The sequence below is a fragment of the Schistocerca nitens genome, chromosome 4 (genome assembly GCF_023898315.1).
Source record: "Schistocerca nitens isolate TAMUIC-IGC-003100 chromosome 4, iqSchNite1.1, whole genome shotgun sequence".
Taxonomy (NCBI): domain Eukaryota; kingdom Metazoa; phylum Arthropoda; class Insecta; order Orthoptera; family Acrididae; genus Schistocerca; species Schistocerca nitens.
This window is the reverse complement of record NC_064617.1, coordinates 132,391,322-132,405,362: the sequence shown is the minus strand read 5'-3', so window position 1 is coordinate 132,405,362 and position 14,041 is coordinate 132,391,322. Positions and strand designations below refer to the sequence as shown.

The window sequence follows — 14,041 nt, the reverse complement described above, 5'->3', positions numbered from 1 at the left end:
CGTGAATTCATTGTCCCAGGAAGGGGAAACTTTATTGACACATTCCTGGGGTCAGATACATCACATGATCACACTGACAGAACCACAGGCACATAGACACAGGCAACAGAGCATGCACAATGTCGGCACTAGTACAGTGTATATCCACCTTTCGCAGCAATGCAGGCTGCTATTCTCCCATGGAGACGATCGTAGAGATGCTGGATATAGTCCTGTGGAACGGCTTGCCATGCCATTTCCACCTGGCGCCTCAGTTGGACCAGCGTTCGTGCTGGACGTGCAGACCACGTGAGACGACGCTTCATCCAGTCCCAAACATGCTCAATGGGGGACAGATCCGGAGATCTTGCTGGCCAGGGTAGTTGACTTACACCTTCTAGAGCACGTTGGGTGGCACGGGATACATGCGGACGTGCATTGTCCTGTTGGAACAGCAAGTTCCCTTGCCGGTCTAGGAATGGTAGAACGATGGGTTCGATGACGGTTTGGATGTACCGTGCACTATTCAGTGTCCCCTCGACGATCACCAGTGGTGTACGGCCAGTGTAGGAGATCGCTCCCCACACCATGATGCCGGGTGTTGGCCCTGTGTGCCTCAGTCGTATGCAGTCCTGATTGTGGCGCTCACCTGCACGGCGCCAAACACGCATACGACCATCATTGGCACCAAGGCAGAAGCGACTCTCATCGCTGAAGACGACACGTCTCCATTCTTCCCTCCATTCACGCCTGTCGCGACACCACTGGAGGCGGGCTGCAAGATGTTGGGGCGTGAGCGGAAGACGGCCTAACGGTGTGCGGGACCGTAGCCCAGCTTCATGGAGACGGTTGCGAATGGTCCTCGCCGATACCCCAGGAGCAACAGTGTCCCTAATTTGCTGGGAAGTGGCGGTGCGGTCCCCTACGGCACTGCGTAGGATCCTACGGTCTTGGCGTGCATCCGTGCGTCGCTGCGGTCCGGTCCCAGGTCGACGGGCACGTGCACCTTCCGCCGACCACTGGCGACAACATCGATGTACTGTGGAGACCTCACGCCCCACGTGTTGAGCAATTTGGCGGTACGTCCACCCGGCCTCCCGCATGCCCACTATACGCCCTCGCTCAAAGTCCGTCAACTGCACATACGGTTCACGTCCACGCTGTCGCGGCATGCTACCAGTGTTAAATACTGCGATGGAGCTCCGTATGCCACGGCAAACTGGCTGACACTGACGGCGGCGGTGCACAAATGCTGCGCAGCTAGCGCCATTCGACGGCCAACACCGCGGTTCCTGGTGTGTCCGCTGTCCCGTGCGTGTGATCATTGCTTGTACAGCCCTCTCGCAGTGTCCGGAGCAAGTATGGTGGGTCTGACACACCGGTGTCAATGTGTTCTTTTTTCCATTTCCAGGAGTGTATCCAACAGATTAAGATCGGAAGAATGAGCTGGCCAACGGGCTGGATCTCCCCGACCAATTAATTCCCCATTACATGTCTGTGAGTTGCCCTCGGACATTTCGAAGAAAATGGGCTGGTGTTCCATCATGGATGAATCACATCTCCAGCCGTTGTTAGAGTGGCACCTCCTGTAGGAGGACAGGCGAGTAGTTTGATAGGAACTGACGATACTTTTCACCCATCACTCTGTTTGGTTGTGCGTAACGTCCTATTAGACTAACGCAAATACTTCCTCGCCATACATTACTTGATAACCGACGCTGATGCCTCATACCTGCGTATGGATCTCATCAACCCATATTTATTCGTTATGAAAATTTACAATCCCGCTTTGGGTGATAGAAGCCTCGTCTGTAAACAATGACTTTGTTGTGAAAAGTGAATCTGCACCACCTTCTTGTAACAGCCATTGCCAAAACTGCATCCTGGCAGGATGTTCTTCTGGCCGAAGGGCCTGAACACTCTTCACGTCATATGAGTACAGCAACTGCTATTGCAGGGTTGCCCAGACTGGAGGACGTCTAACCCCTGGTAAATGCTGAAATTCTACGTAAATTAGGTCCAGTGTCCTCTTCCACCAGTTCCAGCGCTCGCTGCTACACAGTAGGAAAACGAATGGTGCGAGGTTTGCCACGACCGCCCTTGTTGTAGTCTGCTAGTCGCTGGAAAAGCTGGCTGAATAACTGTGAAGATCATATCCTGCGATGGACTTGTTCTCAGCACTGCTGGTAAATGAAGAAATGACAGATGTCATTTCTGGCGTTCCCCAAAGTCGTGTTTTAGTCCTTCTGCTGTTCCTTATCTATATAAACGATTTAGTAGACAGCCTGAGCAGACATCTTCCGTTGTTTGCAGATGATTCTTGCGCTTATCCTCTAGTAAAGTCATCAGAAGATGAAAAAAAATATAAAACAATTTAGATAAGATATCTGAATGGTGCGAAAACTGGAAATCGACCTTAAATAATGAAAAGTGTGACGTCATTCACATGAGTGCTAAAAGGAATCCGCTAAAAGGGACTGGTTAAACTTCGGTTAAACGATAAATCAGTCAAATCTAAAGGCCATAAATTCATCTAAACGTCCAGGAATTACAATTACTAACAACTTAAAATGGAAAAAACACACAGAAAATGTCATGGGGAAGGGAAACCAAAGACTGCGTTTTATTGGCAGAACACTTAGAAAATGTAACAAATCTACTAAAGAGACTGTATACACTACACTTGTTCTTCCTCTTTTGGAGTACTGCTGCGCAGTCTGTGATCCTCTCAAAGTCCGTGATCCAGCTGGGTCGGCCAGTGATGGGCGGCTGGGTAAGTCAGCATTGACGGGGGGTGCTGAACTCTGTCTTACCGGAGGTGTGGCGCTGTCTGCTCTTTCCATTGGCTGGTGGGCAGCGTCTTCTTGATGCTGTTTCGCGGGGTTGCGCATGTCCGTGTGCAGTCGATGCTTTAGGACTGCACATCCTCCGTCACCATCCAATGTGAGGAGAAATATGAAAAGTCCGGTGTGGGAGCCTACAGACCAAATTCCAATTGCTGTGTCCAAGAAAATATGGTGATTCCCTCGAAGCCAATCCTATGGAAACCAGTACGGCACAAATTTATCCTAGGCTCCTCTGTCATGGTGTTTCACAATTCCTATTACAGGCTCCTAGGAGCTGTAGACAGAATTTAGTAGATAATAATCTTTCTTTCGTGGGAGACCACAGTCGTGTAGAACTTTTTTAAAGGAATTTCCATTTGAAGTGACGAATGCAGATTACAGAAATATACTGACTGTTAAATATGCATGCTATGTGTTAATGGTTTTTCACTCTATACAATGGCGGCCATGCTATGTATCCTCGATATGCACTCATATCCTGTAATAAAATAATTGGTCTATAAGACCAGAGATATCCAGTAATACGACAACTGGTGTATAAGACTATATTTTTTTCCCACTATGACATGTGACAGAGAGCTCAGATATAGTTTAACATTTCAACACGCACCTGAGAATGACTAAAAAGCTGAAATCATGATTGTGTAAAAGAAATGAACAATTAACAGTCAAATAACGGAAATTTCTTACAAATAATTGGTAGGTAATGTTTCTCATAAGGAACCAATGTCCGGAAATGTATCTTTTGGATATAAATTACGTCTGGACATCTGATCACTTTCAGATCTTCGATTTGCTCTACATGAGACCAGGGCATGGGAAATGCTTCCAGTACTCGTCCTTGGATTTCCTTCCACGTGAGAAAAGACGTCTTCTTCACAGTGGAGAGTGAGGCGCGTCTGTGGATCACTATAATGAACCCTCCTAGTCGGAAAAGTGCTAGTTTCTCGCAATCGTTCTTATAGTCGGACGAAACTGGTTACTGATGTCATGTTCGTACTGTGAAGCGGGAGATCTGAAAGTTATCCAGTTTTCAAACTTATTTCATATTCAAACAGTACATTTCTGGACGTGATTTCCCTATCACAACACCATTCGCTGAGAGTCCGCCACGACACCTAGAAGTCCGTAGCAGGCAACACCATGTAGATACATCGCAGAAACCTCAGTTCCGAAAACCGAGCGAGGCGGCACTTGTCCAGCACACTGGACTCTCATTCGTGAGGAGGACGGTCAGATTCCCGTCCAGATTAAGGCTTTCGGAGATAGTTCCAAACAAATGCACGGCCCATTTCCTTTCCCCTTTCATCGTAGTCCGAGCTTGTGCTCCGTGTCTAATGACCGCGATGTCGATGGAACATTAAACTCTAATTTTCCTTCCTCTTTTTATTTCCAAAATCATTCTCTTTAGAGAAACATTGATAATGACATGCGCAGGCGAGTATGTGGCGGTGGTCGTGGGTGGCTGAGGAAGGTGACGAGGTGTGGGTAGGGGGAAGGGGAGGCTGAGTATTTGTCTGCCTTCTTCAGTGCCGACAAAAGGTGGAGAGGTGGTTATTCTTTTGGGACGTCTGTTGTACTAGTCGATACGGCAGCTTTTTGGATGTACAAACTGCGATACTAACAGCTTGTGAACAGTATAATGATACATTGCTACCACGCCATTGATGTCTCTATTTACATTTTTCTTTCTTTTGAAATACAAAGGACCGCACAGAACAGCCTTAAAAGAACGGTTGGCTCGAGTGTTTCGGAGTTGTATACTTGGTGTGACGATACCGTTACTATATTGTTCCTATTTTTGTATTCCTAACTGCTTCTATCATTCTTTGACACTCTGTACATCGATAACGCTGATTTACTTGTTCTCTGCCGATCGACATATTGAACAATATGGCAGTCTATTCTATTTCACCTGCTTGTCAACATGTTCTGCGTCACCGTTTGACGATTGTCTCATGAATCAGTGACTGTTACAACTTTCAATCTGTATACTAGAATGACTTCGGCTGAATAAGTAGATGCTCTACCACTTTTAGTACAGAACGCTTATATATTTAAACTTTTATCGAGCATTGTGACTAGTGCTGAAGGTAGTGCAGTAATGACAAAAATCACAAGATATACGAAAATTAGCATCTTTACGCCACCAAAATACAATACTCTTCATATGACTCAACTTGCAATTATACACTGAACTGTCTAAAGTTAACAACTGAACTGATACTTCACTACTTCTGGCCAACCCACTTCGACTACACTGCGTGCTACTATCAGTACCTCTGGCGACTATTGCACTAAGATTGATATCATCACAACTTTGAAAGGAACTTCCTACATCTTCGTAAACTCTCATGGTTACTCGGTTTCACAAAACGATACCCTCTTATTATAACTAAAGTGCGCGTCATTTATGTTGGCGGCCGAGTTTAGGTTCGTTCTGCGCATCTGACGTCACAAAACACAGTCAGCCAATGAACAGAGAACGACGTTGCCACATCTCGACTGCAGTGTAGAGCATGGGCGAGAGTCTTCAGTTTTAGAAACGTTCAGTCATAAATAAAGTAATAGAATAAAAGCAATGTCTTGATAGCAGACATTCTTTTATAGAAAGTTTGGAAAAAGCATTCTTTATACCAATTGCTTCATATTCTATTAATTAATTAAACCAAACAAGCAATGAGACTCCTAATTCAGGCGATAGCAAGGAAAGGTGTTTGTATCACTCTCACGAACCGCTTTTTCGCAATAAAGAACAGCGGTAATTGTTTATTTCCTATTGTACTTCGACGAAGCGTGAGTAATTCATAGTCATACCAACAGTGTTTGTCAGTATTTTGCGTGACGTGTTATAGTCCTCATGGCGTTCTCTCGTCAAATGAGCTGCATTAGCGTGACGGTTAAGGTGTTGGGCTGCTACGTGAAAGGTTATGAGTTCAAACCTTGTGCAGTGCTTAATATTTTCATTATTTAAAAACAATATCGAAGTGCCTTACTTCACGAATTATATTCGTTTGAATGCAATTTTTTGAAATTTCTAGTGCTTTGTCTCTTCATTAACCCTTTCGCTGCTGCAGACACGTGCTCGCCGCATTCCGCGCTGTGCGTGATTTTGTCATCACTGCACTGCTCGCCTGTGCAGACACATGGTGTTCCCACTACTTTGACAAAAACTATTTGGCCCAAAAATTTTATTTTTACACGTCTTCTTGACTGATACCTTCCCCCCATAAATGACTTAATTTTGTTTCGATGTTCAACGCAGTTATTATGCAGCATTAAATGTAGTAAACCATTGCACGAAATTTTGAAGAGTGCAGGCGAGCAGTGCAGTGACAAAATCGCGCACAGCGCGGAATGCAGGGAGCACGTCTTTGTAGTAGCGAAAGGGTTAATGCGGCCGTGGTGGCTTTACTTCATGAACTGCGCGCTCCCTCCTAAACGTAAGCTTGCGAACTATGCTATACTATGGCGCTGCTTCTATTGGCGCGTGCGTCGTGTGCAACTGGCAACGCAGCAATCTCCCGCGTCTGGGCGGGCATGCGCGAGCCGCCAAGATAAAACAATTGAACTATAGATTGTAATTATTTTCAATTTATGTAACACCGTATCGTCTTTTTTTGGCTATAAAAGGGCAGTGTATTGGTGGGGCTGTGATTTATAGTCAGGTGATTCATGTGAAGCGGTTACCGACATGATTACGGCTGCACGACAGGAATTAGCACACTTTGAACGCGGAAAGGTAGTTGTAGCTAGACGCAGAGAACAATCCGTTTCGGAAATCGTTAAGGAATTCAATATTCTGAGATACCCTGTGTCACGAGTGTCCCAAACAATACCGAATATCAGGCATTGCCTCTCACCACGGACAACGCAGGGTCCGACGGCCTTCAATTAAGGGCCGAGAGCAGCGGCGTCAGCGCAGAGTTGTCAGTACTAACAGACAAGCAACAGTGCGGGAAATAACCACAGAAATCAATGTTGGACGTATGACAGACGTATCCGCTAGGACAGTGCGGCGAAATATGGTGTTAATGGGCTGTGGCTGCGAGTGCCTGTGCTAAAAGCACGACATCGGCAGCAGTTCCTCTCCTGGGCCAGTGACCATATCGGATGGACGCCAGACGACTGGAAAACCGTGGCCCGGCCAGATGGGTCCCGATTTAAGTTTGCAACAGCTGATGATGGGGCTCGTGTGTGACGGAGACCCCACCATGTTGTCAAGAAGACACTGTTCAAGCTGGTGGTGGTTCCATGATGGGTTGGGCTGTGTTTACATGGAATCGATTGGGCCCCCTGGTGCAAGTGCACCGGTCATTGGCTGGAAATGGTTTTGTGTTCGGCTACTTGTAGAGAATATGCAGCCATTCGTGGATTTCATGTTGTCATGACAATGCGCCATGTCACCGGGTCTGGTCTGAAGAACATTCTGGACAATCCGAGCGAATGATTTGGCCACCCAGGCGCCACCGTCTACCGCTACACTGGCAGCAGTAGCTAGTAGCGTGCGCGACTTTTAAATGGCTCGCTTGATTGGGTTGAAGATGACATGATCCAGTTTAATACCTCTCGGTAAAAGTGACTGGAAAGGAACGTGTCGGAGCAGGGTATTACAGAATTTATAACACAGTAGTTTTCCGTTTGTTTCCACACGCTCCTGCTGCAAAGCCACTCTCGCAGATTATTTTCTTTTCATTGCTTCTCGCGTTCAGTTCCGAAGCTTTTGACAATAGTCACACACTCACCGGGGGTGTATCGAGCCTTGGCGTGGTTATATGACAGCTGCATTGCTTTTGGTATTTTATCCCCTGATCGTATTCGCCCTAACATCGCAGTGAGCTGCGAGCTGTTACTCTGAATGAAAGGAAGGAAGTTGTAAGAAATACGAAAGTCATTTCAAAAGTTCTGCATTCTTTAAGATAGAATTGAAGAAAATAAGTTATTTTATAGAATACTTTTACAGGCCTTCTATACAACCTCCATTCTTGCTTATGTCGGCTTCCCGACGTTTTGCAAATTCTGTATTCCTGATAGAGCACCTTCATTGTTGAGCTGTCTGATTACGTGGGTCACCTCACTGGAAGCTTCATCAGTTATATTAAAACGTTTTCCACGGATTTGTTCCTCCAATTTGGGAAACAAATCAGAGTCCGATTGGCTCATATTAGGATTATATGGTGGTTGGGGAAGTACTTGCCATACATATTTCTCTAACGTTTCTGTCACTGCGGGGCAATGTGCGGTCTTGCATTATCGTGCAAAATGAGGACACCAGTTGGAAGCATGTCAGACATTTTTTGGCGAATTTTCGGTGGCAAAACGTTTTGCAGAAGCAGCTTGTTACAGGCGTCCCCTGGGGTAACTATTTGCAGATATGACACCATTCATGTCATACGCAAAGATCATCATCATCAGTATCACCTTTGATTGTTGGCGGCGAAATTCTTGTGGGCGTGGAAAATCGGAACTTTTACTTTGTAACGATTGAGACTTCAGTTGCAGCTCAAAATCTCGTATGCAGTTTTCGTCGAGTGCAAAAATCTTTTTCAAAAAGTGTTCTTCTGTTCGACAACGTTGAAGCAATACTTCTGCGATTCGTTTGAGACCTGCTGTCTGCTCTTCGCTCATATCATATGGAACCCATCTGAGAGCAACTTTTCTCATCTTTACCTTTACAGTTACGATTCTGTAAACAGAAGTGACAGACATTCTGGCCTCACAAGCAGTTTTCTCACCTATTTTTCGTCGATTCTCCCTCAAAATGTCATTAACAGTAACATGAGAGGCGTAGTCTGTTGCAGATGACGGGGTTCCATTTCTTGGATTGTCTTCGGTGCCTGTTACCCGACCTTCAACAGAAACGAGCAGACTACCGTGATAACTGTGCTGCGACCCACTGCACTTTTCTCACACATGCCTCTGAAAGCGTTGTAGATTTCCTTTGGAATTTTTCCACATATGGATTCGATTTTGATGTAGGAACGTTGGTCACTACGTATAATCCGACCTGACTCGGTTTCTGCTTCCATTTTAAAACTTAATTACTCACGACATACTCAAGCGATGCAACAAACACATATACGACCAACGAGCGAGGTGGCGCAGTGGTTAGCACACTGGACTCGCATTCGGGAGGATAACGATTCAAACCCACGTCAGGCCATCCTGATTTAGGTTTTCCGTGATTTCCCTAAATCGCTTCCGGCAAATACCGGGATAGTTCCTTTGAAAGGCCACAGCCAATTTCCTTACCACTCTTTCCCTAAGCCGATGGGACCGCAATAAAATTCTGAGCTCGTTTAAACCACACAGTCAATGAAACTTACGAAAATCTGTAGCAACCGTGCGGTGAAGGTTCACAGTCTGGTGCAATAGTGTTTAGGTGGTTCAAGGACTTCAAAGGAGGTCGATTTGTGTGTGTTAAACAAGCTGGGCCTGGTGTTTCGGCTTCTGCTGTAACTGAAGTCAACATCAGCACCGCTACTGTGATCGTCCGTAAGGATCGGCAGGTAATATTATGTAACCTCAGTGAAGTGTTGAGAATTTCATATGGCGGTGTCTTTACCATTATATTGATCATCTATGGGTCATCGGTGTTTGTACCCGTTGACTACCATGTCTGTTTTACTCCCATACAAAAGGTCATTTACGGCTGAATCTTTATGACCCCGAATGAAAACGAGTCAACACAGTGTGGTAAACCCTAGGTTCGTCAACACTATACTACACGTAAGCACTGACTAAACTGATGAAGCACGTTCTACGGAAACCACCAGAACTCTCTCGGACTGGTTGGCGACTTCATTATGACAATGCGCGACCTCATGTCGCAAATCAAATAATGCAGTTTCTGGCTCAGTTCAACATTACCTGTCAACTGCGCTCACCGTATTGGCCCTGATCTTGAATCTTGTGATTTTTTTTTATTTTCTTGAATAAAGAAAAAGCTTAGAGGAATTCAGTTTGAGAGCTTGAAGCAGTGCTCAAGGAACGTGAAGTGATTCTTAGGGACCTGTCAAAGAATGGTCTGCACGATGTGTTCGAGGACTAGCAGAGACGCTATAAAAGGTGCATTCAAGCAGGAGGGGAATAATTTGAAAAAGTCCAGGTAAACATTGAAATGGAGTAATAAACATTTGCGAAAAACAAAATCAGTCACTGTCTTTGTTGATCAGTCCTCGAATGTGACCGGGAGTACGAGCTTCACGTTATCAATGGACAAATGCTCCTATTGAAGCACGAAAAAGGCGAATATGCTCCTGTTTAAAAGAATGACTGAAAACGGGGTGCCAAATTGTGGGGCGGCTGATAAGTTAAGTTATAATCTAATCTTTTGTGCCGTTTACAAGAGCTTGGAAACTATTTTTTGTGGCCAGGCACAAAGCGATGGAGAACATACTGACCATAACTTACTTCCAATCTGCAAGTGCACATTAATCAGCGAACTCACTGACAGAAAATGTTTCTATTTGCTATTTCCTCAGCAGGTGCAAATGGTTCAAATGGCTCTGAGCACTATGCGACTTAACTTCTGAGGTCATCAGTCGCCTAGAACTTATAAATAATCAAACCTAACTAACCTAAGGACATCACACACTTCCATGCCCTAGGTAGGATTTGAACCTGCGACCGTAGCGGTCAAAAAAATGGTTCAAATGGCTCTGAGCACTATGGGACTCAACTGCTGAGGTCATTAGTCCCCTAGAACTTAGAACTAGTTAAACCTAACTAACCTAAGGACATCACAAACATCCATGCCCGAGGCAGGATTCGAACCTGCGACCGTAGCGGTCGCTCGGTTCCAGACTGTAGCGCCTAGAACCGCACGGCCACTCCGGCCGGCTATCAACAACAGCACTCGAGGTATGAGCACCGGAAAATTTCGTTTTTGTGCTCGGCGATTTGGGACTTTTTGGTAAGCACGCTGTCGCATGCATGTCGATTAGTAGCACATTTAGCTAATTAATGTTATATGTCAGTAAAATCACAAAAATGCTCAATGTGGTACGATTTATGAGACTTTAGCCCAGTGGCTCGAAACCTGGGGGTAATTATACCTTTTGGGGTAAAATGAAATTTTCTAAGAGGTAAAAACTAAACGATTCGATTCTGTTTCAGTCACGAAACTAAACTTTTTTGAAAAGATCATTACTATTATGACAATTTTGTAAGACTCTGATATTGATTATACAAGTTATCAATAATTAATTTTTCTCAGTTAGTAGAATTAGTGTGGTGTAGGTTACAGGTTCCTCACATATTCCATCAACTGCATCACTGATAATAAAAGTGAGGCATACACGTAACAAATGCTAAATATCTGAAGAAAATGTCTTCTCTGAGTTGTAGATAGTACCTGCTTAGGCCAAGAAATTGCTACAATACTTGCTTCGAAACAGGTAAATGAATTAACTGACAGCACGACACAGTAGTAACCAGATGAGAGCTACTATGGTACTGCATACAGTTATCACATTATTATTAGAGCGGTTAGACACGATGTATTAACAACCTGTAGTCGTCCAGTTCTTTCAAGTTCAGAAGTAAGGACTGCGGCAATGAGGTGATTTACGGACAGTACTGAACACAACAACAAGAAGTAAGAAGCACGCGTCTGAATTTGTTTGATTTTAAATGGGGTTACGGTGTGCAGGTCAAGCAAGTGCCGCAGTGGAGAGGAGTAATGCAGCGTGAGCATGATTTGTAAAAAGTGCCTACCCACGCAGTGGATAGTTGGCTTTCTTTTCTGAAAAACAGTTAAACAGTTGCGGGTAGTACTTAGTTGCTATGCTATACGAATTCCTTCGTCACTGACTCTCTCTCTCTCTCACACACACACACACACACACATACATACACAAAGTAAATATCATCCATCTTTCAACATTTTAAAAATAAAAGTGTTCCAAGAAAAGTGTTTTATTCTACAGCTTAGTTAGGTACTTAAGTGGAGAGGGAGGTGGGGGCTGCAACAGATGACTATGGGGCGGGGGGTCGTGTGGTGGCGGCACTAGCTAATTTCTGATTGCACTCAGGTGTAATGGTCTAAGAAAGGTTGAGAACAACTGCTTTAGCCTAACGCTGGCTGTGGAGAGGAGAGGCGACTAACCTGGCTGGAGACGAAGGCCTCGCTGAGGACGACGATCATGCGGCGCGAGGCCTGCATGGAGGAGACGATGTTGATGGTGATGAAGGTGCCGGGCGCGAAGTCGCGCTCGTGCAGGCACAGCCGGAAGCGCTCCGGGGCTCGCTCCAGGCCGGGCAGCAGCCGGTACAGCACCCACTCGCGGTCCGACGCGCTAAGCAACACAGTACACAAGACGCCTCTTCACCTGCTCTCCCACTCCTATAGCTCCAGCACGTTAACGGCAGACCCTCTAAAATGGCAGTAATGTGCTAATGTACGAAGTATGGTAAAAGGTAACGGGATTTTTTTTTTAATTTCGCGGGATTTATACATCCGATTTTCTATTTTTTTTATCTTGTTGGTACACATGTTTCTGATATATCTTCTTGCGTTTCCAGCTGTTTTGAACATTTACAAGACGAGGTCCGCAACGGTGCGATCAACTTTTTGACCCTCATAGGCGAGTAATTGAGGAAAAAAGAAAAAAAATTCGCAACTTCATGTGATTCAACAGCGTTAAAAAAGGAGGACTACACAGTCTGGTTGCGTGATAGAGTGGATAGGATAACTGCTTTGCCTGCAGGAGGTTCTGAGTTCGAATCCTGTCAGATGTATAAAGACATTTTTTTTATCTTTAAATCTTAGTCGAAATGACTTTGATCATCATCTTTATTCGGTTAATTGATTTAATTGCAATTTTTAAAGTATGTTCCTTTGTCACATAATTTTAATCGTAATATCAACGTCTTCATTTGCTCTCGTTTTTCTCCCTATCATTCCTTGTTTTTTTGTCCACATTATTGAGTTCATTATATCTATTTCTTAAATGTTTTTTTATTCCAGTCTTTGATCACGATATGAATTCTTTAGACGATGACCGGTTTCGGTCCGTAATGACCATCCTCATATCTTTTGTACACCAAGTCCTAAAGTGATAAGGCCATAATGGCATCGTCAAAACATATAAATGTCATAAGCATGGCATCGTCATATAGATCTAAAATAAGGTGTAGAATAGAACTTATTTTAGATCTATATGACGCTGCTATGCTGATTATAATGTTTTGACGATGCCATTATGGCCTTATCACTTTAGGACGTGGTGTAAAAAAGATCTGAGGATGATCATTACGGACCGAAAACGGTCGTCGTCTAAAGAATTCATATCGTGATCAAAGACTGGAATAAAAAAAACATTTGACAGTATCGGATCACTGTTTGTATACGCGACCATGTCACAGTTGGTCAAAATATCTGTTTCTCATTTTTCTTAGTTCTGTTGCACTTAAAATAAAACCGTCTTTCATTCAAATTTTCGTCTGCGTTATTTTGTCCATACTGCAATAGGTATTTGGGCTATGTTTTAAATGTTTGTATGACCATTACTGTGCAAAGAAACTGTACGTCTCGTAACAAAAATACATTTTACATTCCACTGCACAAATATAAGTAGATTATATCGTCTTTTATTTTTAAAACTCATAGATCGGAATTTTAAAATAACTGAATATTATAATAGGTAAATGTAATCAAATCCATACACAAAAATTCCGATTAAAATAAGAATGATAGGAAGAAAAATAGAGAGCAAATGAAGAAGTAGACATTGTGATTGAAAATATGTGACAGAGGACTTGAATTTAAAAATTACATTTAAATCAATTAACTGATTAAAATTGATGATCATAGTCATTTCGATAAAGACTGAAAAATAAAAAAGGCATACTGCATCTAACGTGATTCGAACCCACAATTTCCTGCACGAAAAGTCTTTATCCCATCCATCACACCACGCAAACAAACTGTTTAATGCAACTTTTCTAACCCTGATGAGGGTCACACAAAACACCCAATTTTTTTTCGTCACTTACTCGTAAAGGAGGGCCCACCAGGTAAATGGCTGCAATGCGTGGGCCGGCTGCTGTGGCCGACCGGTTCTGGGCTCTTCTGTCCCGTACCGCGCTGTTGCTACGGTCGCAGGTTCGAATCCTGCCTCGGGCATGGGTGTGTGTGATGTCCTTAGGTTAGTTAGGTTTAAGTAGTTCAAAGTCTGGGGGACTGATGACCTCAGATGGTAAGTCCTATAGTG

At 44.2% G+C, this 14,041-nt stretch overlaps 1 protein-coding gene across 1 annotated transcript in view; it reads right to left on the bottom strand.

Moving 5' to 3' along the window:
* Positions 1–14,041, bottom strand: part of LOC126252165 (toll-like receptor 2) — a 167,515-nt gene that overhangs the window by 24,769 nt on the left and 128,705 nt on the right. The window contains exon 4 of the mRNA XM_049953033.1: positions 11,935–12,124. Coding sequence (XP_049808990.1) covers positions 11,935–12,124 — 190 coding nt within the window. The remainder of the gene's footprint in view (positions 1–11,934; positions 12,125–14,041) is intronic.